Source organism: Symphalangus syndactylus, chromosome 14 (genome assembly GCF_028878055.3).
Source record: "Symphalangus syndactylus isolate Jambi chromosome 14, NHGRI_mSymSyn1-v2.1_pri, whole genome shotgun sequence".
NCBI classification, from domain to species: domain Eukaryota; kingdom Metazoa; phylum Chordata; class Mammalia; order Primates; family Hylobatidae; genus Symphalangus; species Symphalangus syndactylus.
Window position 1 is genome coordinate 13,082,505 of NC_072436.2, and position 21,151 is coordinate 13,103,655.

The window sequence follows — 21,151 nt, forward strand, 5'->3', positions numbered from 1 at the left end:
TGTCCACTCAACTGATTCTCATTTCTGGCTTCCCCGGAGGCCATGAAGGAGGAGGCAGAGGACGGCAGAGCAAGCAGGTCTGAGTCTAGGTCCCCACTCCAGGCGCTCTGGGCATGGCGAGGGGTGGTGTAGAGGCAAGTGCATGCACTGCGGTATGACCTGCAACAGGAAGCTGACGGGACAGCATGGTCAGGCAGGGAGGCCCGAGGCTCAGCTGTCCCAAACCAACCAGGCTTCCTGTACTGGTGCGGGCAGAGCCCAGGACAGCCGAGAGCCTGCAGGGAGGTGTCAGAGGGGCCCCTGTAACAGGGCAGGGTGGTTCTGCAGGTAGGGATGCCAGATTTAGCAAATGCATAGACAGCATCCTAGTTCAGTTGGAATTTTAGATAAATATGCAATAACTTTTTAATGTAAGCTTGTCCTATGTCCCAGGCATCATTTATTTGGAATTCAAATTTAACTGATTGCTCTGTATTTTATCTGGAAACCCTAGAAGGTTAGGGTTTTAGAGGGCCCACACAGGCCTCAAATGGGTCCAGAGCCCCAGCATGAGCCAATGTGAGCTCAAGGCAGACAGGGCCCCTCCAGGCTTGGCCTGACATCCAGAGAGACCACGAGCCACAGGGGCTAACAAGAGGCCACAAGATCTAAGTCCTCTCTGTCCTCAGGGGCATGCAGGGCTGCCTTCATTTTCTTGCTCTTCTAGACCAGGTGCCTACTCTTTGGAAAGGAGAGAAGGGAGGTTTGGGCATATTTTCTCCCAGAGACTAAGCATTACCCAAGGGCTGTTCAGAGTATCCCTTAGAACTGTGTTTTAACCTGGGTAGGATGAAAGTTTATCTATTTTTATTGCTAAGCTGCAGGGGAGGGCTTGGGAACACCTGGCTAGATGCACACCAGATCAAGACTGTCCACATCCGGTGCACCCCTGAACACAGTAGGAGGGAACTTGGTGATCCACTGCCCTCGCTCACTGTAAGCTTCCCAAGGCTGAAGCCCCAAAAAGGAGGCCTCTGCCATCTCTGTCCTCCCCATGGGTCAGCGTGTCCTGCTTCTGAGTGGCCCGTCCTTCCTGCCTAACTGGCTGGCCTGCACCATGGCCCATATTCAACAACCTTAGTCACAGTTCCCACCGTTGGCGTTTATGGAAGCTTGGAGCCTCATAGAGTTCAAAGTCTGCAACAATAATAAAGGCCCAGTCAACTTGGCTTGGGCGGCAGCTTCAGCCCAGCACCGGAAGTTCCTAGTTGTGGAGGGGCGTTGGGGCCTGGAGGGAGGAGAGCCTGGGCTTGCCCTGTGGGGCCCAGCCTTGAGTTCTGGCTTCTCAGGGCTCTGTTCTACAATGTTTCCTGTGAACTCCTTTTGTGCCTAAGACGCTGGGCAGTGCCACTCTTGCAGAGGTGCCACTCTTGCAGAGGTGCCACTCCAGGCCCTGAACGCTTAGGGGCAGAGCAACTACTACTGTCGAGCACAGGTGTGGGGCTGTAGAAAGAAATCTGTGTTTCACTGGAAAACTATGCATCCTACATAGGACACCAGCTTCCACATGGCCCGATACTAACCTACTAACCTTTCATCTTTTTTTTTTTTTTTTTTGAGACGGAGTCTACCTCTTTCGCCCAGGCTGGAGTGCAATGGCACTGTCTAGGCTCATTGCAGCCTCTGCCTCCTGGGTTCCAGCGATTCTCCAGTCTCAGCCTCTCAGGTGGCTGGGATTACAGGCATGCACCACCACGCCCGGCTAATTTTTGGATTTTTAGTAGAGACGCGGTTTCACCATGTTGGCCAGGGTAGTCTCGAACTCCTGACTTCAGGTGATCTGCCCGCCTCGGCCCCCCAAAGTGCTGGGATCACAGACGTGAGTCACCGCGCCCCGGTCTGAAAATTATCTTTTAATAGGGGTTAACTGCATGAGTTAAAGTCTCATTTCCACCATTTGCTGACTTTGTGCCCTTGGGGAGATTGCTTAATCTCTCTGGGATAAACCTCAATTTGCTTGAAAAAGGAAGCTGGTGAGGCTAAAGAGAGAACTCTAAGATTGGGGCGTTTCGAAGCCTTCTAGAGCCTTCTAGCACCCTGGACTCATAGCCAATGATGGGCAACAACAAGAACGACGACGAACCCTGGGCTTGGAACTCGCCCAGGCCCCGCCACCCACAGCCCCGCCCCGTCCTCGGCCCCGCCCCCGGCCTGTCGCTGCAACAAAGTCCCCGCCGCGGGGCCGCTGGCCGGGAGTCGGCCTGGAGTCCAGTCCCAGCGCGGCGTCCGCGCTGCGCACTTCCCATTGGCCGAGCGCGGCGCGAGGGCGGGCTCGGGCCTGCGATTGGCTCTCGGCGGGCGCGGACAGTGTCATGGAGGCCGCGGCGGTGACGGTCACCCGGTCGGCTACACGGCGGCGGCGGAAGCGGCAGCTGCAGGGGCTGGCGGCCCCGGAGGCGGGGACGCAGGAGGAGCAGGAGGAGCAGGAGCTGCGGCCGCGGCGGCGGCGGCCGGGAAGGAGGTGGGGCTGCGGGGCCCGCGTGACCCTCGATCCGCGGGGCTGAGAGTCCGTGGCCCCGGGGCCCGAGGTTCCCCGGCACGGGCGCCCGAGGGGCGGGAGGCCGGCGCCTGTGTCCGCTCCGTGCACAGTAAGGGACAGCGGGTGGCAGCGCACCTCCGCCCCGGTCGGCCCCGGTCCGCCCCGCCGTCCTCGCGCCACTGCCGGGCAGCGGCCTCCGGCCCCCTTGCGCGACTCCTGCCTATCTCAGAAATGCGGGTGCAAACCCGAGTGGCCGCTGGGCCCGGCGGGAATCCCGGCGCCCCGGCCAGACCCCTGCCTCCCACGTCGCTGGTCTATGCGGAAGATCCCGGCGGCGGTGATCATGCATGGCTCCGTGGATGCCGGCTGGTGGAAGGGGTGGCCTTCTGCAGGGGTGACACTAGAACTGAGGCTTTGGGGAGGAGGAAGCCTTCAGTAGGTGGAAAATAGGGAGTAGGGTATCCACCTGCGGGGGAACAGAAAGGGCCAAAGCACAGAGACAGAAAGAGACGAACATGCCCCTCTGGGCTGGGCTTCCTTCTTTTAAGGGGCACCTGCCCGCCCAGTAAACCCCCCCTCGGTAGGTTGCAGGGGGAAAGTTAGGAGCACAGACATGGCTTCCGGAAACAGCAGCCGTAGCTTTGTTTCTAAACCCAAAGCAGTGAGACTGCTGAGCATTTCAGACCTCATGAGGATGGGATGGAGGCTGGCTGCTGGGAAAGATATTTTTGGACAGGAGGAATGTGGAGATGGCTCTTTCCCTCCTAGTGGAGGAATGACAGGTGACAAAGGTGACCTGGTGTGGGATTGTTCTGAGAAGGCCTGGGAAGGGGTGGCTGAAGTATAATAAGGACATCAACAAGGGAGGGGGCTTCGGAAAAGGAAGGTGGAGAGGAACAACTTCTGCGGCATCTCTGCTTGAATCTGTCCCCCACCCCTGCAGTTCTCAGGGTCTCCCAGTGTCATTCTGGAGGCCCTGGGTCAGTGTTTGGTGGTGGCAGATGCTACAGAGGACTCTTTGCAACAGGCCTCTGAATGGCAGTGGAGTGATGGCAGATGACAGCTCAGTGAACAAAGAAGTGGCCTTGGGCATTGGTAGATTTAGAGAATCTCAACGTTGGTGCCATGGCCCATAAATAGCCACTGCAGTGTCTTCTTACTGCTCTTAAAATAATAATAATTTTTTAGGCCAGGCATGGGGGCTCATGCCTGTAATCCCAGCACTTGGGAGGCTGAGGTGTGTGATCACCTGAGTTCGGGAGTTTGAGACCAGCCTGGCTAACGTGGTGAAACTCAGTCTCTACTAAAAGTAAAAAATTAGTCAGGTGTAGTGGCAGACGCCTGTAATCCCAGCTACTTGGGAGGCTGGGGCAGGAGACTCACTTGAACCAGGGAAGTGGAGGTTGCAGTGAGCCAAGATCTCATCACCTCACTCCAGCCTGGGCGACAGAGAGAGACTCTGTCTCAATCAATCAATCAATCAATCAATCAGTTTTTAAAAGAAAATGGTTTGAGATGTATTTAGGAGTTTTCCAGGTTAATGTACCGAAGGAAGGAAGGAACTCTTTCTCCCTGTAACATACATCCATGAACAGCACGGGAGGCATTTAGAAAAGTGTGGCCTATAGAGGAAGCCTGGCCTCTGCTCTCTTAGGACCTGAAACTTTCTGGTACTTTGGGTATTTGGATATTGCCCCTTGGCCATAGAAAATCCTGGGGACCCTGTGAAGTATTTATGTCTGGTCTTTGGAGTGTGGTATTTGGGTGGCTGCTTTAGAGGGTAAGGTTTATTCTGTTTTTTTTTTTTTTTTTTTTTTTTTTTTTTGAGATGGAGTCTCATTCTGTTGCCCAAGTTGGAATGTAGTGGCGCAATCCCGGCTCACTGCAACCTTCACCTCCCGGGTTCAAGTGAGTCTCCCTGCCTCAGCCTCCCAAGGTGCTGGGATTACAGGCGTGTGCCACCATGCCCAGCTAATTTTTGTATTGTAGAGACGGGGTTTTGCCATGTTGGCCAGGCTGGTCTCGAACTCCTGACCTCAGGTGATCCGCCTGCCTTGGCTTCCCAAAGTGTTGGGATTACATGCGTGAGCCACTGCATCTGGCCTAGGGTAAGGTTTATTCTTAGGAGTAATCATTGGCACGTGTGTTCAAGTGGAAGCCAAGCCTGGTTGCTAATACAGGTAAAACCTTAGGACTATCACAGGGCACTTCCTTGCTTTATACAATGTTTCTATAGTTAATATTAAACTGCATAAGGCAGAGAATATCTCTCTGTGTTTAGATGAAACTGGTCCATTTGCTTCTAAGTGTTCTTACCTATTTATGTTTTTATTTATAAATGTACAACTCCCTCTTTGCTTAGCATCAAAGATGATGAAGAAGAGACAGTCTTTCGAGAGGTGGTCAGTTTTTCCCCGGACCCCCTGCCAGGTGAGGAGACAGAGGCTCTGAATACCTTCTCCACCTTCACACCTGGGGCTTTGGGGCAGGTCAGCCCCCACCCCCTCTCATGTTCCTTCTCTGTTATTGTTAAAGTGTTTTGATTAATCCTATAATAATTTCCATTAATTGCTCAATGTTTCTGTCCTCGGACCAGTTAGATATTATGACAAGGACACCACCAAACCTATCAGCTTTTACTTGTCTTCGCTGGAGGAGCTCTTGGCGTGGATGCCCCGCTTGGAGGATGGCTTTAATGTGGCCCTGGAGCCCCTGGCGTGTCGCCAGCCCCCTCTGAGCAGCCAGAGGCCCCGGACTTTGTTGTGTCATGACATGATGGGCGGGTACCTGGACGACAGGTGAGGACCTGGCCTTACATTGATGTTGCTTACATTGATTGTTCTCCTTTGCTGGGGTGGGGGCCGGAGGGGTGGGAGAGAGTGCCATGTGTAGAAAGAGCACTGGGCGGGAGTCAGGAGGCGGGCATTGGAGGGACTGCACTTCGAGAAGGAGGCAGGCCCCAGTGTTTCATCTGTAAAAATGGAAGATTGGGCTGGGCTCGGTGGCTCACACCTGGAATCCCAGCACTTTGGGAGGTCAAGGCAGGTGGATCACCTGACCTCAGGAGTTTGAAACCAGCCTGGCCAACCTGGCGAAACTCTGCCCCTACTAAAAATAGAAAAATTAGCCAGGCATGGTGGCAGGTGCCTGTAATCCCAGTTACTTAGGGGGCTAATGCAGGAGAATCGCTTGAACCAGGGAGGCAGAGATTGCAGTGAGCCAAGATAGCACCACTGCACTCCAGCCTGGGCAACAGAGTGAGACTCTGTCTCAAAAAAAAAAAGGAAGATTGGATTAGGCAGTGTCTTATGTCCCTTTCAGCTCTAGAATCATTTGACTCCTTGAACCTTCTCAACTTGAAGGCTGGTAGATTGCAGGGGACACGGCAGGCAGGGGGTCCTCTTCAGCTGCCTGTCCCCAGCCTCACCCCTTCACTTGGTTTGGTGTTCGTCACCTTCTTCCCTTAAGCTCTGATCCTGTTCTGGGTCGCTGGGCTCTGGCTTTGAGGCACAGAGATGTTACACACCCCACCCACCCCAGCTGCAGACGTCCCATCCAAGGTTGCCATGGAGTCCACGTGGTGCTTTTAAATGTCCATAAAACAATCTTGATGGGAAGGCTTGAGTCAGAGCCAACCATCAAGATAGAGACAGAAGCAGGTGATGAAACCTTGGGCGCAGCTCACAGGGCTGTCAACTGCGACCTTCCAGTTCCGGGAGACTCTGTGCTGAGGGACTGCCTACGCCTCCACATAGAGCGGGAAGCCGGAGACGGGACTTTGACATGAGCCTTCCTGCTTCCCCTCCTTTCTCTCCTTGGTTCATTGGCTTACAGGGGGTAGCAGTGCTCGGTCCATTAGATGCAATGGCAAATGCCTGATGCCCCGGTCAGAGCACTCTGCCTGTGGCTACAGGAGTGGCAGCTGGTTCCTGCCTCTCTCCCTGCCTGCACCTTGCCTGGACAAAGCAGGCTTCCAGGGAGTCTTGACTGAATGGAACTAAAGAGAAACCTTTGGGGACACCCTGCGGTCTCTGTGTCCTTATTCTGCTTCCTGGGACCCGACTCTTTCTTTTTTTCTGTATTTTGAGACAGGGTCTTACTCTGTCACCCAGGCTGGAGAACAGTGGTGCAATCTGGGCTCACTCCAGCCTTGGCCTCCCGGGCTCAAGCGATTTTCCCACTTCAGCCCCCCAAGTAGCTGGGACTACAGGTGTGCACCACCACACTTGGCTAATTTTTCCAGTTTTTGGGGGGAGAGATGAGGTTTTGCCATTTTGCCCAGGCTGGTCTTAAACTCCTGGGCTCAAGTGGTCCACCTGCCTTGGCCTGCTAAAGTGCTGGGAATAAAGGCATGAGCTGCCGTGGCCAGCCCTGTTCTGTTTCTTTCCCCAGGTTCATTCAGGGCTCGGTGGCACAGACTCCCTATGCATTCTACCACTGGCAGTGCATCGACGTCTTTGTGTACTTCAGCCACCACACCGTCACCATCCCCCCGGTGGGCTGGACCAATGCTGCACACAGGCATGGGGTCTGTGTGCTGGGTAAGAGCCAAGGACTCACCTCTCTGTCAGCCAGACTCCTCAGCTCACCGGCCAGGGGACCCTGTGATTAGGAGGCATGGGCTTTGCCGGCTTCTTAGTGCCCAGAGCCCCTCGCTGGGGGCCGCCTCGGTCGGTCAGGACAGGCATCTGCAGGCTTTTTCTGGAAAGGACCAGATAGTATTTTCAGAATTTCAGACCACTGGGTCACTGTGGTGATTATTGGAGTGACGGCAGGTAAACAAATAGGCAGGGCCATGTTCCAGTAAAATTGCATTTACAAACACAGGTAGCAGCGGGCATCGGCCCGAGGGCCACAGTTTGCCGATTCCTGGGTCAGAACAGTGCTTCTCAGGCTTTAGCCTCAATCCAGATCGTTGGTGCGCTTCCGTCACCAGGATTGCTGGTCTGCACTGGCAGAGTGTCTGATTCACGGGATATATGGGGATTTGAATGTCTACCAAGTGGTCAGGTGATACTGAGGCTGCTGGTTCGAGAACCTCGCTTTGAAAACTGTGGGTGGAGGGAAGGTGATTCCCGTGGCCGACCTTGTTTCTCTCCTGTCCTCACAGGGACTTTCATCACGGAGTGGAATGAAGGGGGAAGGCTCTGTGAAGCCTTCCTGGCCGGGAATGAGCGCTCGTACCAGGCAGTGGCTGACCGGCTGGTCCAGATCGCTCAGTTCTTTCGTTTCGATGGCTGGCTGATCAACATCGAGAACTCTCTGAGTGTGAGTGCCCGGCCCTCGCCGACCTCCCCACCCCTTGCTGTGTTGCCCCCCACCTCCACCTCTTTCCTTCCTTGGCCTCACCTCACCCCCACACCTGGGCTGCAGGTTGCAGCAGTAAAAGCCACTTCTCGCCCCCCAGGCAGTGCCAACTCTGAAATCTTAGTTACTCACGTGAGACAGAATCTCCTCCGACTGTTTCCAGCAAGCGTGCTTGGCCGGCCCTCACATTTCTCGCCCCTGCCTGTGAGCACGCCTTTCCTTTTCCACGCTCTGCTCTGGACTGGGTGTGTGGCTTCCTTCTCAGGGCATCCTCCCCTTTTGGTGCACTCTGTCTTTTCCTGACTTCTGTGTTCCTGTCCTTCCTGCCGCAATAAGAAAGGACGGTCGTCTGTTTGGTTGGACTCCACTTTCGGGGCTGTGATGGGGAGGGCCTTTCAGAACTGCAGCTTCACCTGTGGGTCTGTTTGCTCTGTGTCCGCCTGTCTGTCCAGCGCTGGATACTTCTCATGATAGATGGATCTGGGGCTCACTGAGGCTCTCACCTCGTTCCTCTCTTTCAGCTGGCCGCTGTGGGGAACACGCCTCCTTTCCTGCGGTACCTCACCACACAGCTGCACCAGCAGGTCCCAGGGGGCCTGGTGCTCTGGTATGACAGTGTGGTGCAGAGTGGGCAGCTCAAATGGCAAGACGAACTCAACCAGCAGAACAGGTGAGCCTGCAGACGGGTGCTGTGAGGGGGCAGGTCCCACGGGGAGGGGGGGTGGGTACTGCGAGGGTTAGGTGCCTCAAGGGGTGGGCGCAGTCTCCCTCATGGAGGCAGTGCATATATGACTGCATTGCATAAAAAGAGGGAGAAGGTAGGCCGGGTGCGGTGGCTCATGTCTGTAATGCCAACACTTTGGGAGGCTGAGGTGGGCAGATCAAGAGGTCGGGAGATCGAGACCATCCTGGCTAACACGGTGAAACCCCATCTCTACTCAAAATACAAAAAATTAGCTGGGCATGGTGGCGGGCACCTGTAGTCCCAGCTACTCGGGAGGCTGAGGCAGGAGAATGGCGTGAACCTGGGAGGCGGAACTTGCAGTGAGCCAAGATAGTGCCACTGCACTCCAGCCTGAGCGACAGAGCGAGATTCCATCTCAAAAAGGCACAGAGTTCTCTTAACATCCTGAGCCTCAGCAGACACCCTGGATGCTGGGTGAGGGTTTCAGGTCACCATCTGGGGCTGCTCCCTGCCCCTGGGGAACAGGCTGTGTCCTAGGTCCTGGAGGCAGCTCCCAGCCTGTGAGTTGCAGGTGCCTCTGAGCTCTAGGAGTGGGAAAGCTGAGATTGTGTGGGTGGAGGGGGTGGCCTGTCCCTCTGAGCTCTAGGAGGGGTAAGGCTGAGACTGTGTGGGTGGAGGGGTGGCCCTGTTCCTCTGGGCTCTAGGAGGGGTAAGGCTGAGACTGTGTGGGTGGAGGGGTGGCCCTGTCCCTCTGGGCTCTGGGAGGGGAAAGGCTGAGGCTGTATGGGGTGGGTTGGGGTGGGCCCGTCCCTCTGAGTACTAGGAGGGGAAAGGCTGAGACTGCGGGATTGGTAGGGGGTGGCCCCATCCTTCTGGGCCTGGGCCTCACAGCAGGTCCTCGTTGCTTCTCAGGGTCTTCTTTGATTCCTGCGACGGCTTCTTCACTAACTATAACTGGCGGGAGGAACATTTGGAGCGGATGCTGGGGCAGGCTGGGGAGCGCCGGGCTGATGTGTACGTGGGCGTGGATGTGTTTGCTCGGGGGAACGTGGTCGGAGGCCGATTTGACACAGACAAGGTGGGTGGTGGCTTTCACCCAAGGGCCAGCGGCCCAGTGCCTCCCCTGGGACCTCATTTCCTTATGGACCTTCCATTCCCGTCTGCACCTCAAAGGAACGACAGCAGCTGTTCTTCCCATAGTGGGGATCCCGCGGCACTGAGAAACAGGTGTCCTGCCCGGCCAAGCTGTGTCCCCACTGAAACCCCTTTCCCGGCTATTTCTACAATCAGATAATGTATTTTTGTGTGGGTGTTACCAGGCAGAGGCGCGCCGTTCCCCCGCTGTCCGGTCCTCGGCGGGCCTGGGCCTCCTGTCCCAGCTGCGTTCCTTGACCTTCCCCCCAAGGGAAGCCTGCGCGGACGCAGAGGGGCCTGCAGCGCCTCTCACTGCGGCTCGGGGGTGAGGATGGGGGGAGGTGCTCAGGGTTTGGGGAGCGGTAGGTGTCATGATGAGGGAGCATTTTCTGGCAAGGCAGGTCACACCAGCACAGAGGAAGGAGGGTGGCCAGGCCGGTGCCCCTGGCATGGGATGCTTGCCTCTGGCCTATCAGTCCTGCCTCTTCCTAGAGCCCCAGGGATGCTCTCAGCCCTTAATTGAGCTTTAAATGAGTAAATTAATCCAATAACTAAAGAGCCTCTTTACTGCCCGTGATTCTGATAATCGAATGAGAGGTGAGCCAGAGGACGATGGGACCGCGCAGCCACAGCCAGTTAGCGCCCAGCTCCTGCCCCACTGCCCTTGCAGCAGCGCTGCCTGCCTCTCCTGCGCCCTCTTCTGGCCGGCTTGTGGAACGACGGGGGTGATGGCCAGCAACCCCCAGGTGCAGCTAGGAGGGAGGGGTTGGACAGCTTCCCCCTCCCGTTTCTGAGCTGCCCTGAGAGCCCCAGCCCTACGTCACTGGTGTCCAGGAGCCTGTCTGGACTCTGTGGTCCTAATGTGCCCAGTGTCTCCCTCTGTCTCCTCAGTCGTTGGAGCTGATCCGAAAGCATGGCTTCTCCGTGGCTTTGTTTGCCCCCGGCTGGGTGTATGAGTGTCTGGAGAAGAAGGATTTCTTCCAGAACCAGGACAAGTGAGTCCTGCCGTCCTGGGTGCTTAGTGCAGGCTGATGGGAGGGAGAGGTTTCTGGTGTCTCTGATAGGACACGTTTGTGCTCTTTAGTGACCCTTCCTATGTGGGGGTGGTTAAGGGAGGATGACGGGGGAAGAAGCCAGCACCCTGGCTGCTTCCAGGCAGGGACCAAACCCAGCGACCGCTTCCTGCAGACTTGTGTTTGCAGCATATCCGTAGCAGGGGAGGCTGTAGTCCTCCCGGAAGTCCTGTCTTGGAGGGTGCAGGAGAGCCTTGAGTTTCCACCAGCAAGTTTGAGGGACACTGAGAGGCTCCCTCCGTTCCTCCAGACCGAGCTGTTGCCCCCATGTCTCTGGCAGGTTCTGGGGCCGGCTGGAGCGTTATCTGCCCACACATAGCATCTGCTCCTTGCCTTTCGTCACGTCCTTCTGCCTGGGCATGGGTGCACGGAGGGTCTGCTATGGCCAGGTGGGTGGGTGTCTTCCCTCCGTGTCTGTCCTCTGACCTCAGCTGGGACAGGTGGGAGGAGCCTAGGACTTGCCAGCAGGCATGGTGGTGGTCTTGCCCTTCCCTGCTGCTCCGGGCACACCTGCTCTGTTGGCCTCTGCTGAGTGCCCCTGTTCTGCCCTTTTCTTCAGGAGGAGGCAGTGGGGCCCTGGTACCACCTAAGCGCCCAGGAGATCCAGCCCTTGTTTGGAGAACACAGGCTGGGAGGGGATGGCCGGGGCTGGGTGAGGACGCACTGCTGCCTGGAGGATGCCTGGCACGGAGGCAGCTCCCTGCTTGTCCGGGGTGTGATCCCACCGGAGGTTGGAAATGTGGCTGTGAGGTGGGTGAGTGACGGAGGACGGTGGGCCCACCAGCTTCTCCCATCACACGTGGTGGCCACGGAACTGGACAGATGGGGCAGTGGAGGCCAGAACAAGGACAGAGGACAGACCTAGATTGGTTTTTTAAAATTGTGGTAAAAAATGCATTAACATGAAATTTACCATCTTAACCATGTTTAAGTGAACAGTACGGGAGTGTTAACTCTGCGTACGTTGCTATGTGACAGATCCCTAGAACTGTGTCATCTTGTAGGACTGGAGTCTCCCCATTGCACATTAGCCCCCCATCCTCCCCCAGCCCCCCAGAGCCACCCCTTTACTCTGCATCTGTCAGTTTGGATATTTTAGATGCCCCATATGAGGGAATCCCATACAGTATTTCAGAACTGAGATGTTTGAGCCCACAAAAGAATCTGGCCTTGGGTGAGGACTTGTCCCCTGGCTACGGACAGGACCACGATGTGGGAGCGCTTGGCACCCAGGCCCCCTGTTCCTGGAGGGAGGGGCTGGTGGACGCGATTTGGAGCTGGCTTCGATTTCTCAGTGGTCTCTCCACGGCACTCATTACAGGACCTTTCTCCCCAGGTTATTTTCCCTGCAGGCCCCAGTGCCACCCAAGATTTACCTGTCCATGGTGTATAAGCTTGAGGGGCCCACGGACGTCACAGTTGCTTTGGAGCTGACCACAGGGGATGCCGGCAGCTGCCACATCGGTGGCATCTCAGTGTTGAACGGTGAGGTAATGGGGCCCAGGCCTGCCTCTGCCCAGTGGGGAGAGCTCAGGGGAGAGAAGTATGGAAAGGCTCCTGGGGTGTGGGGAGGAGCTGGTGTGGACAGTGGGGGGTAAATCCTGTCTTTGCTGGAGTCAGGGCAGCTTGTGGTCAAGGCCTGGACAGGGAGGATTCACTTCTCAGCCACAATCTCTGCCCTGTGTCCTCGTCGGGCAGCTGAGGCTTCTGTGCAGGGTGGACATGGGCCCCTCCCGGAGACCTCAGCTGCACACAGGCTTGCCGCTGGCCGTGGCGTGGAGAGGGGCGAGTAAATGCGGTGGGGGAGACAGCAGGCTGGAGGACGCCAGGATGAGTGAGAGCGTGGCTGACCCCAGACATGCGTTTCATTCACCAAGCTCCTCTGGAGCCCTTCCTGGTTGCTTCTCGGGACCTGCGAGCATCTGGCCTAACCGGGCAGTCTTCTCTGGACTCCTGGGGTGCCCTTGGTGGTCCTTCTCAGTGCCTTTTCCTCTGAGATTCTCCTTTTTCAAGTCCCATGTCTCCTTCTGCAGCAGAAACAAGCTCAAGACACAGCCTCCGACCCCTCCGGGTGCCCCCCACAAAGCTGGCCAGATGGGTGGGCCGCTGCGGCCGGCAGCTGAGTGGGGGCTGGGTCCAGCAGTAAGTCCCTCTGCTTCCTCACGTCCCTCTCCCTCACTCAAGTCTCTGTTGGGAAACCCTAGAGCTGGAGGGATGGAGGGGCCCTAGGCCGGCCCCCAGGTCTTGGGCAGCTCTGAGACAGAAGCCCAGGACAGCTGCTGGGAGCCCTGCTGTCGGCCTGGGGTCCCCACTGACCCTGGGACGCATCTCCCTTCTGCTGTGGCCTGGGGCCTCTGGACGGCTCACCCTGGAGCCGCTGGGCTGAGCCCGGCCAGTGATCAGCCCTTTTGCCCTGTAGCTGCTACGAGGTGAGCCTGCGTGGGTGCCTGCTGCTAGACCTGCTCGTTTGCTTCTCACGGCCACCAGGTAGTCGGGAGGAGGAGAGCTTCACCTGTCGGCTTGGAGAGATCCAGGTGATGCTTCCCAGAGGGGCTCCAGCTGGGCTGGCCGTTTGTCCAGAGTGGGGTGGAGGCTGCCCCAGGCCGCCCCCTTCTTGGGTTCAGTGGGGAACTGGGGTGGAGGAGTCAGGGAGGGGCAATGTGTGGGTGGGGGAGCCCTCTCCCTGCCCCCGGGTGTCCGGCCGTGCTGAGCCTTCTCTCCTGCCAGGTGGTGGATGCTGCCAGCCTGCTGGCCCCTCTGCCCCAGGTGCAGGCCGTCACCATCTCTCACGTCCGCTGGCAGCCATCTGCCTCTGAGCGGGAGGGCCCCCCTGCTCTGCTCCAGCTCAGCTGCACCCTGCACTGGTCCTTCCTCCTGTCACAAGTCCGTTGCTTCCGAATCCACTGCTGGGGAGGTACGCATGATGACTCTCCGGGCAGGGAGCTGCCAAGGCCAGAGATGCCCATGTTCCTGGGGTTGGCTTTTGCCACCCAGTACCGGATAGTGGACCTGCTGGTGGAAGCCGCCGGGCCTGGCCAGGATCGTCGCATGGAGTTTCTGGTGGAGCCTATCCCCAAGGAAGGGTTCCGGGTACCTCAGGCCGAATGGGGCAGGGCAGTTCTGCTTTATTCAGCCCCCGCATGAGCGGATGCTAAGGCCGGATGATCTCCCGGCCTCGGGCTGAGGCCTCTTCCCGGCTGTCTGCCCCTTGCCTGTGCTGGACCTGCTAAGTGCCCGCAGTGGCAGCGAGGTCCCGGTCCTGCGGCTGGGGCGGGAGACCCCGGGCTGAGTGCTGTGGCTTTCTGGTGGGGGGCGACGGAAACAGGAAACCAAGCAGTGGGATCACAGCGTTGGTCACTGCAAGGCGAGTGGCGGGCCTTCTGTTTCTGCCTTGTCCCTTCCCACGGTACATTGTTCCCAGGTGAAAATGAAAGGAGGGGAGGAAGTTGAGAACAGAAAATTCCATAAAGGATATTTCCTAATAGGCTGCAAGATGCTGATGCTGAGAATGATGATTTTCTTTCCTGTAGATGAAACTATTAGAAAGGCTCTTAGATTGTGGCACGTAGGCATTGGAGCAGGTGCCGAGATGTTTCTGAGCATGAGGACGAGCTACAGCAGCTCCTGGGGTGGGGCTGCCTGCAGGATGGTGGGAGAGGATGCCCTGGAGGACCCTCCTCCCAGTGTGAAAGGCCCTTTTCCCTCAGGAGTGGGCATTCTGGGCCAGCCGGCGCCGGCTTCGTGCCTCCACGTGGGCCAGCCCCAGCTGCTCCGTGTTTCCTGGCGTTGGCAATTTACTGTGCTGCTGAGTGTGAGGTCATCTCCGGAGCGTTTTCGGCAGCCCCTGGCTCTGCTGCTTTTTTTGCGGGCTGTGGGCCTGCAGGGAAGTGGCTCCGAGGCAGTCTGCGCTGTGGCCCTGCCTCTGCCCAGTGAGAGGCCGTGGGCTCTGGACAAGCCGCCCTTCAGGCTTGGGTAGCAGTCAGTCCAGGCAGGAAGCAGCACCTGCCCCCCACGCCAGCCCAGCCCCAGCCTGAGTGCAGGAGCTGTAGGACCCGTGGGGGCTTTTCCAGCTACTGTGTTCCTTCACGTCCTCCCTTCTCAGCCTCGTCCAAGCACCGGGAAGACCTCCAGGCTTACCCCTTGAGCAGGAGTCAGCACAGGTGCGTGGGGGCTTGAGGGAGGCAGGGTCTTCACCACAGGCGCCTTCCTCTGTCCTTCCTGCACTTTCTTCTCACCGCCGCCTCCCCTCTGCCCAGGTCTCTGCAGCTGCACAGCCTCGGCTACACCTGGGCTGCCTGGGAGGCTTCCCGGTGTGGTGTCTGGACCCCATGGCCTTGGGTCATCCTGCGGCTGGTCTAGGTGGGGTCTATTGTGGTCCTTCCAATGGCCTGAAGTCCCTTGCTTTTGGGGGGGGTCTCTCACCCACAGGCCACACAGGGCTAGTGGTAGGGGTTCCCTCTATGTCGGGCAGTGCTGAGGGCTGGGATGCTCTGTGACCCCAGCTGGAGCCCACACCTAAGGGCTGGCATCCACATCGTTTCACCCTGCAGTGAGGGGAGAGGCCACCAGGTGGCAGCACAGCCACACCCGTTCCCATGTCCAGAGGAGGGCAAGGCTGGGTGCTCAGCGCCACTCTGAGCCGAGGCTCCTTCCAGGGGCTGAAATCCACCTTTCTCCGTCTTCCTTTCCTGCCTGGGTACTCATACCAAGCAGAGACTGGGATTAGGGGTTCTGTGCTCTGGCCTAATTGGGAACATTCTTCCATGTCTCTTGTGTGGTCCCAGAAGTGTTTGTCAAGGATATGGGGCAGGAGGTTCCCTCTGCTGACCCCCTGCAGCCTGGAGCCACCCCAGGGACTGTCCTGGGTGGAGGGCAGGTGAACACAAGCTGCCACCACCTGGAGCCACTCACTCGACTTTTTTTCAGCTGTGACCGTTCTCGGGAGCTCTTTGAGCCTTTCTGTCTCGTTTGGAACCGGGGGAACAAGGAAGGGGCTCCTGGCCTCTGTGTCCTCTGCAGTGGGGGTTGTTGGGGGACGCAGCATCCACGCCTTGCTGCCCTTCTTTCATGAAGTCTATTTTTTAAGTGCTGGTTCCCCCGAATATTTTATGCAGAGGAGGGAAAATTTATAGTGGCAATTATTTTCTCACAGTCTGGTGAGCAGGCAATTAGGAGTAAGGGGGCCTGGTAGAGCGTGGCGTGTGGCAGAATCGCACCGCTCCGGCTCCCCAGCCCCACCGCCACGCAGGGCTCGCGTGCGGGAAAATTAATATGCCGGTGTTTAAGCCTGTGCCCCTCTGCTGGGTGTAACTGCTCTGAAATAAATGATCTGACATTGTGAAAAGTACAGCTGAGTCCTGGTGTGATGGGGCGTGGGCAGCACCAGCCCGGCCCTGGGTGCTGGCTCCCTGTCCAGCCCCGGCCCCAGCCTCAGGCTTCTGAGCTCTGGGTTCAGGTTCTGCCACTCGTCTTCCCATCCCCTCCTCAGCTGACCCTTTGCAGCTGTGCTCTAGCTCCTACCCACCTTCCAGGAGGGGTGACTGGGGCTGGCGAAGTGGGTTTATCTTGAAGCAACATGGCTCCTTGTGGGCCCCAACTCAGGCTACACCAGGCGTGCAGAACTGGCTGGAGCACCAGCCACCTATATGCCTCTGTGCCATGTCCCCCCACCCTCCCAGCTCCGTGCTCTTTCTTGCACTGGGTCGACCAAGCACAGCTGTGTGGTCACCAGTTCTAACCCTTTTGCCTCCTGGGGTGCATTCTGCTCTGAGGTCACGCTGTGTCCAGCACATGCTGTAACCAGGAAAGGGGACCAGGGCTGGCCTCGACCTGAATGTGAGAGGCAGGCCAGGCAGCACAGAGCTGCCACGAGCTGCCACCCACCCAGCCCATCCTGGGGCGGGGATGCAGAGGACCAGGCTGGACTTGAGGATTGGGACTGGAAAGTCTCTTGCCTGGAAGGGCCTTCTGACACCATTGCCACCTGGCTCCAGGCCGAGGCAGGGCTGCATCCCATCCTGGCCCCGATCCTGCACCCTGGGCCGCTATGCCCTCCACCCACCATGCCCGGGAGCTGCCAGAGCATACAGAGTTGTCCTGGTTTGAAGAAAGAAATCTTTATTAATAATCTTAATAATACTGTTAGTTTGAATGGTCACACCTTGGAAGCATACAGAATGGTAAGAAAGGAAGCCCGGGGCTCGGCTGCAGTCCTGGGGATCTGAGTCGGGGGGTTGAGCTGCTGCAAGAAAAGGGTCCGGAACAGCAGAGGGGACAGGGGGCTCTGTACAGAGGACAAAGCCGGAGGCAGGGCGTGGGGCTATGTACAACGGGAATAGAAAAGGAGAATTCCATTTCGATAGCTTCAGTAGCTGATGCTGAATAGAAAGTGAGGTGTATTTTTAAATTTTTGACATTTCATGAGACAGTGGAGCCACGTTGGGAGCCTGTATTTTTTGCTGCTTCCCTACTCCAGTGCTCCTTGCCTCGCCAGGGGCTGCTCCCTGCCACCTGCTCTGCTCCTGCTCCTCCCACCGGGTAAGCTCAGCTGTCCTTGGCGCTGCTCCCACCACCTGGACACTTGCCTTGGGAGCAGGGAAGGGGCCGGCCCAGGCTTCTCCATCCCTTGCCCTTCCCATGGGCCCCTGCTCTGGCTGTGCCCATCCAGGCCCACAGTCACTGTGACTCCCAATCTCGCGGTGCAGCTGGGTGGCCCATCCCTGGCCCTGGGCGCCCACGGTGGACTGGGCTCACAGGGGAGCGGCAGGGAGGGCTGGTCCTAGCAGGCAGCACGAGGTCAGCCTTGGTGTACACAGGCCCCAGGCCTCCTCCAGAAAGGGAGAGATGGCCAGGAAGAGCAAGTCTTTGGCCTCAGGGCCCACCTGGCCACACTTGGAGGCGTGAGGAGTGGCTCCTGGCTGGCTGGGCTTGCTTCCTCCTCCCATGGAGCGCCCCTGAGTCCTGAAGCCACGTCAGCCCTTTCTGTTGGGAGCTGGTCCCCGGGAGCTACTGTTGGACAGCTTCCTCACCAGGCTGGGGTACGGGCGGGACTGCCGGGCATGAGGGAGGTGGGACGCAGGGGACGTGACACGAGGGTGACGGGCCCAGTGGAGCCCCTGGGATGAAAGCTGCCCGCACGCCCCCAGCCCCGCCGGCCCCCCGGCACAGCTGGCCACAAAGATCAAGTCTTGCTAGCAGCGCCTCCGTGCTCAGGCCTGGGCCTGCTCCGCCGCCGCTGGGCTCCACACTGCCTTGGGAGTTGTTGGGGGCTGGGAAAGGAAGACTGGGTGGAAAACAGGGCCCCCCACGGGTCCCGCAAGGGAAGCCCCTTCCCCTCCAACTCCCCCACTGCCTGAGACGGAGGGGCATGTTCCCACTGCGCTGCCAGCCAGGACGCGGTGGGGCCGTCCTGTCCTGGGGCCACTCCTTGGCGCCCCTGCCGGCGTGCTCCCTCGGTGCGGGCGTGTGGCCAGGACGTGGGACTTGGACTTGGTTGGATGCCTCTTGGTTTGGTTGGTTTTTTTTTTGTTGTTGCTTGGATCTTAACATCTTTTTTTGTTTTTTTTGTTTTGTGATTTTTTTTGTTTTTTTGTTTTTGCCCTTCATGGTCCGAGAAGGAAACGGTGGAAGGTTTCACTACAACAGAAACAGAAAAGGCAGGACTTGCAGCTTCTCAGGAGGAGGCGCGGCAGGTGTGAGGGCGACAGGACCGCGTGGCACGGGCCCAAAGTCCTGGCGCCGCCACACCTGCCCCCCAGCTTCCAGGACCCTCATCTTCCAGGGCTGAGTGTGGGTGGACGCCAGGATGGGGCCCAGGCAGCCCAGGATGGGAGGAGACACCTGGGGCCATGAGGAGGAGACAGCTGAGCAGGGCAGGGCGAGTGGAGAGGCTGGGCCAGCACAGGCCTCGAGGCGGCCTGGATGAGATGGCAGAGGGTGATGGTCTGGCCATGGGAGGTGGGGGAGCCAGGCCCCCCATGGCAAGGGCCTGGTGGGCAGCAGGACTTCAGCCCTCACTGGTGGGGAACCCACACCCTCCAGCTGGCCTTCCAGCCCCAGGAGCCCAGCCTTGGCACACTCAGAACCTGAGGCTACTTTTCCCTGTCATGGAGGTGCAGATCTGTGTGTCCCAGGCCAGCCCCAGGAAAGGACTGTGCCTGTCTTGGCTGGCTTTTCCCAGGCAGGCCAGCAGCTGCCCAGGGCTGTGCTCAACTGAGGTCCTAGCCAGCGTCTCCCCAGAAGTGCCATGCACCGGGCTGGCCAGTCCCAGGGCTGAGGAAGAAGTGGCCCGCAGGCCACAGGGCCCTGCCTGCAGTCTCCCTAATGCAGGGAGGGGGCTGACCTGGGGCTGACCGGCCTGCGCTCAGGGGAGGGCCTGAACAAGGGTGCATTCTGCCTCTCATCGGCTCTCCTGCTGAGGACCCCTCCTTCTGGAATGTACCCCAATAAAGACATTTCGGGGCTTGGGGACAGGGAAAGTAGGGTATGCCTCCAGGACAACCCCCCTGCAAGGCTGGCCTGGCCTCAGCCCTGCAGTGCGAAGGGGCGCCCTGAGGAGGGGCCAGGACACGCCTTTCCACATTTCCACTTTTTGCTGCAGCAGTGCTAAGGAGTCACGGAGACTGGCGTGACCACAGCAGTCTGCACACCACGCGACATGCTTGTGACTACGTCGGCAAGAAATACCGTCAATAAAATTTAATTAAAAATATTAGTTTCAGCTGATGGGGCAAGGAGGGCGGTGGCTACTCCTGTGGTTGGCTGGGTGAAGGCCCACGGCCACAGGAGCACCCTCAGGCCGGGGAGACCCACGCTGGGCACCTGGAGCCCCTCCCTCCCTGCATCAGGGCGCTGGACACTAGGGCCGTGGCACAGGGCTGGCGAGTGGCTTTGGGGGAGGCCCTGCTGGGCGTTTCTGTTGTTCTGCGCGGCCCTGGAGGCCAGGAAACGTGGCTCTTGCCCTCATAGGGCGCTACCGCTACTCCCAGGTTGGGGGCTGCCTGGTCTCCTGGCCCAGCCTGGACCCCACGGTGTGCATACCGTACCTGCAATGGCTTGGGTAGTACAACATCAACAAAGTCAAAATAGGAAATCACGGTTTCAGACATACAGGAAAAACCAGGGTCAAAGACACACACACCAGCACAGGTGGGGTGGGGAGACCAACTGGCTGGAGAGAAAAATCTATGGATTTTAGAGTCGCAGGGGGCCAGCCGTGCGTGTCGCTGACCGGGAGGGGTGCACTGTCTTCTGGTGGCTGTGCCTGGTTTTGGGCTGTTGGGTTTGGTGTGTAATAGGCAGTCAGTGTGAATGCTGTTAGGGGCTGGGTCTCTTGCTAGTAGGGGGTGAAGCGGCTGTACCCTCCTCGGCAGAGGCTAGCCTGCAACATCAAAGATGAAAAACAGCCAATCAGTACCGTCTTTTGGAAGAGGAGAAAAAGCAAAAAGAAAAACAAAAAAGGAAAAACAAAAAGAGAAATAGCTAAGTCTCGTTTTCTTGCCCCTTATATTCCTTGGGGAGAAAGGAGTTGGGTTGTCATGGCAACAGGAGGGGTAAGACCTGCCTCTGACACGGTGGTCTTGGGCCAGAGTGTGGGGTGCTCTGGGGTCATGGCCAACAGTGCTTCTGGGTCACGAGCTTTGAGTTACGTCTGGGTCACTTCTCTGGGCTCAGGCCTGGCCTCTCACTGTCCTTATGCAGAGGGGGGTCCCAGCTTGAGCCCCACCTCCTCGCACCCCAGCAGGGTGGCACAGGGCATCTTCAGAGCATTGAGGGACCTCCTGGAGGGTTCCTGGGCCTTGGCTTGAGAGCCTGGGGCCACTGAAGCCAGCTACGCTGCGAGAGGCAAGCCTGCTGGGCATAGTGTCAGAGCCTTGCTCTCTGGGGGGTCTCTGGGTCCTCCTGGGCCCACCTGGGGCCCAGCCCTGTCCTCCTGGGGAGAGCGGGTCCTGGATGCTCCAGCTCTCCCATGTCCTGGGCTGCCTCCAGTCAGGGAAGGCTCTGAAGGGGCCTCCCACCCTCCCACCACCCAGTTTTGCCAGAAAAGGGAAGAACACAGCAAATGCAAGAGAAGAAAAATTGAGGAAAAATAGAAAAATCTTAAAAAGTGAAAACACAAGAGGGAACCCTCCGTGCATTAATGAAAGCTTTTAGCTTGCAGCTGCACAGAGGGCCCGAGAGCCAGGGTATCGCACCTCCATCCGGGTGGGGCCGTGCCAGGCCCGCCCCTGTGGCTGCCCACAGCCACCACAGGCTGCTGGGGGTGCCTGAGGCTCGTTAAAAATTGAAAAAGACAAATCAAAAATTGGAGGGAGTCATCAAAACCAAGAGAGATGGGAAAAATCCATATTGCCTCTGAACCTCCTCCCTCCTCACTCTCCCAAGATGTTTTCATCTTTGATGCTGGATGCCAAGCTAGCTAAAACCCGAGTTCAC

General features: G+C 58.1%; 2 protein-coding genes across 10 annotated transcripts in view; one reads left to right on the forward strand and one right to left on the reverse strand.

The window, feature by feature from the left end:
• Positions 1-2,220: 2,220 nt before the first annotated feature.
• On the forward strand, positions 2,221-16,064 carry ENGASE (endo-beta-N-acetylglucosaminidase). Of its 8 annotated transcripts, XM_055241900.2 has the most exons (15): positions 2,237-2,500; positions 4,881-4,948; positions 5,115-5,316; positions 6,911-7,059; positions 7,629-7,786; positions 8,347-8,495; positions 9,423-9,588; positions 10,202-10,390; positions 10,536-10,639; positions 10,998-11,106; positions 11,277-11,467; positions 12,054-12,202; positions 12,751-12,859; positions 13,137-13,251; positions 13,445-16,064. In XM_055241900.2, the coding sequence occupies exons 1-15, from the start codon at positions 2,352-2,354 to the stop codon at positions 13,859-13,861; spliced, it is 2,424 nt and encodes an 807-aa protein (XP_055097875.1). In that variant the 5' UTR covers positions 2,237-2,351; the 3' UTR covers positions 13,862-16,064. The 8 variants fall into 8 exon arrangements, with proteins under 8 accessions (XP_055097876.1, XP_055097875.1, XP_055097877.1 ...); XM_055241901.2 differs by lacking the exon at positions 10,202-10,390 and having other exon boundaries at positions 2,221-2,500; XM_055241902.2 differs by lacking the exon at positions 10,202-10,390 and having other exon boundaries at positions 2,238-2,500; positions 12,754-12,859.
• Positions 16,065-16,817: 753 nt separating this feature from the next.
• RBFOX3 (RNA binding fox-1 homolog 3) overlaps positions 16,818-21,151 on the reverse strand; it is a 94,898-nt gene continuing 90,564 nt past the window's right edge. The window contains exon 12 of one of the 2 annotated variants that reach the window (XM_063617357.1): positions 16,818-18,352. In XM_063617357.1, the coding sequence (XP_063473427.1) occupies positions 18,350-18,352 (3 nt within the window). In that variant the 3' untranslated portion in view covers positions 16,818-18,349. Of the gene's footprint in view, positions 18,353-19,399; positions 20,097-21,151 lie in introns of those variants that run through there. The other variant, XM_055241911.2, reaches the window with a different exon arrangement.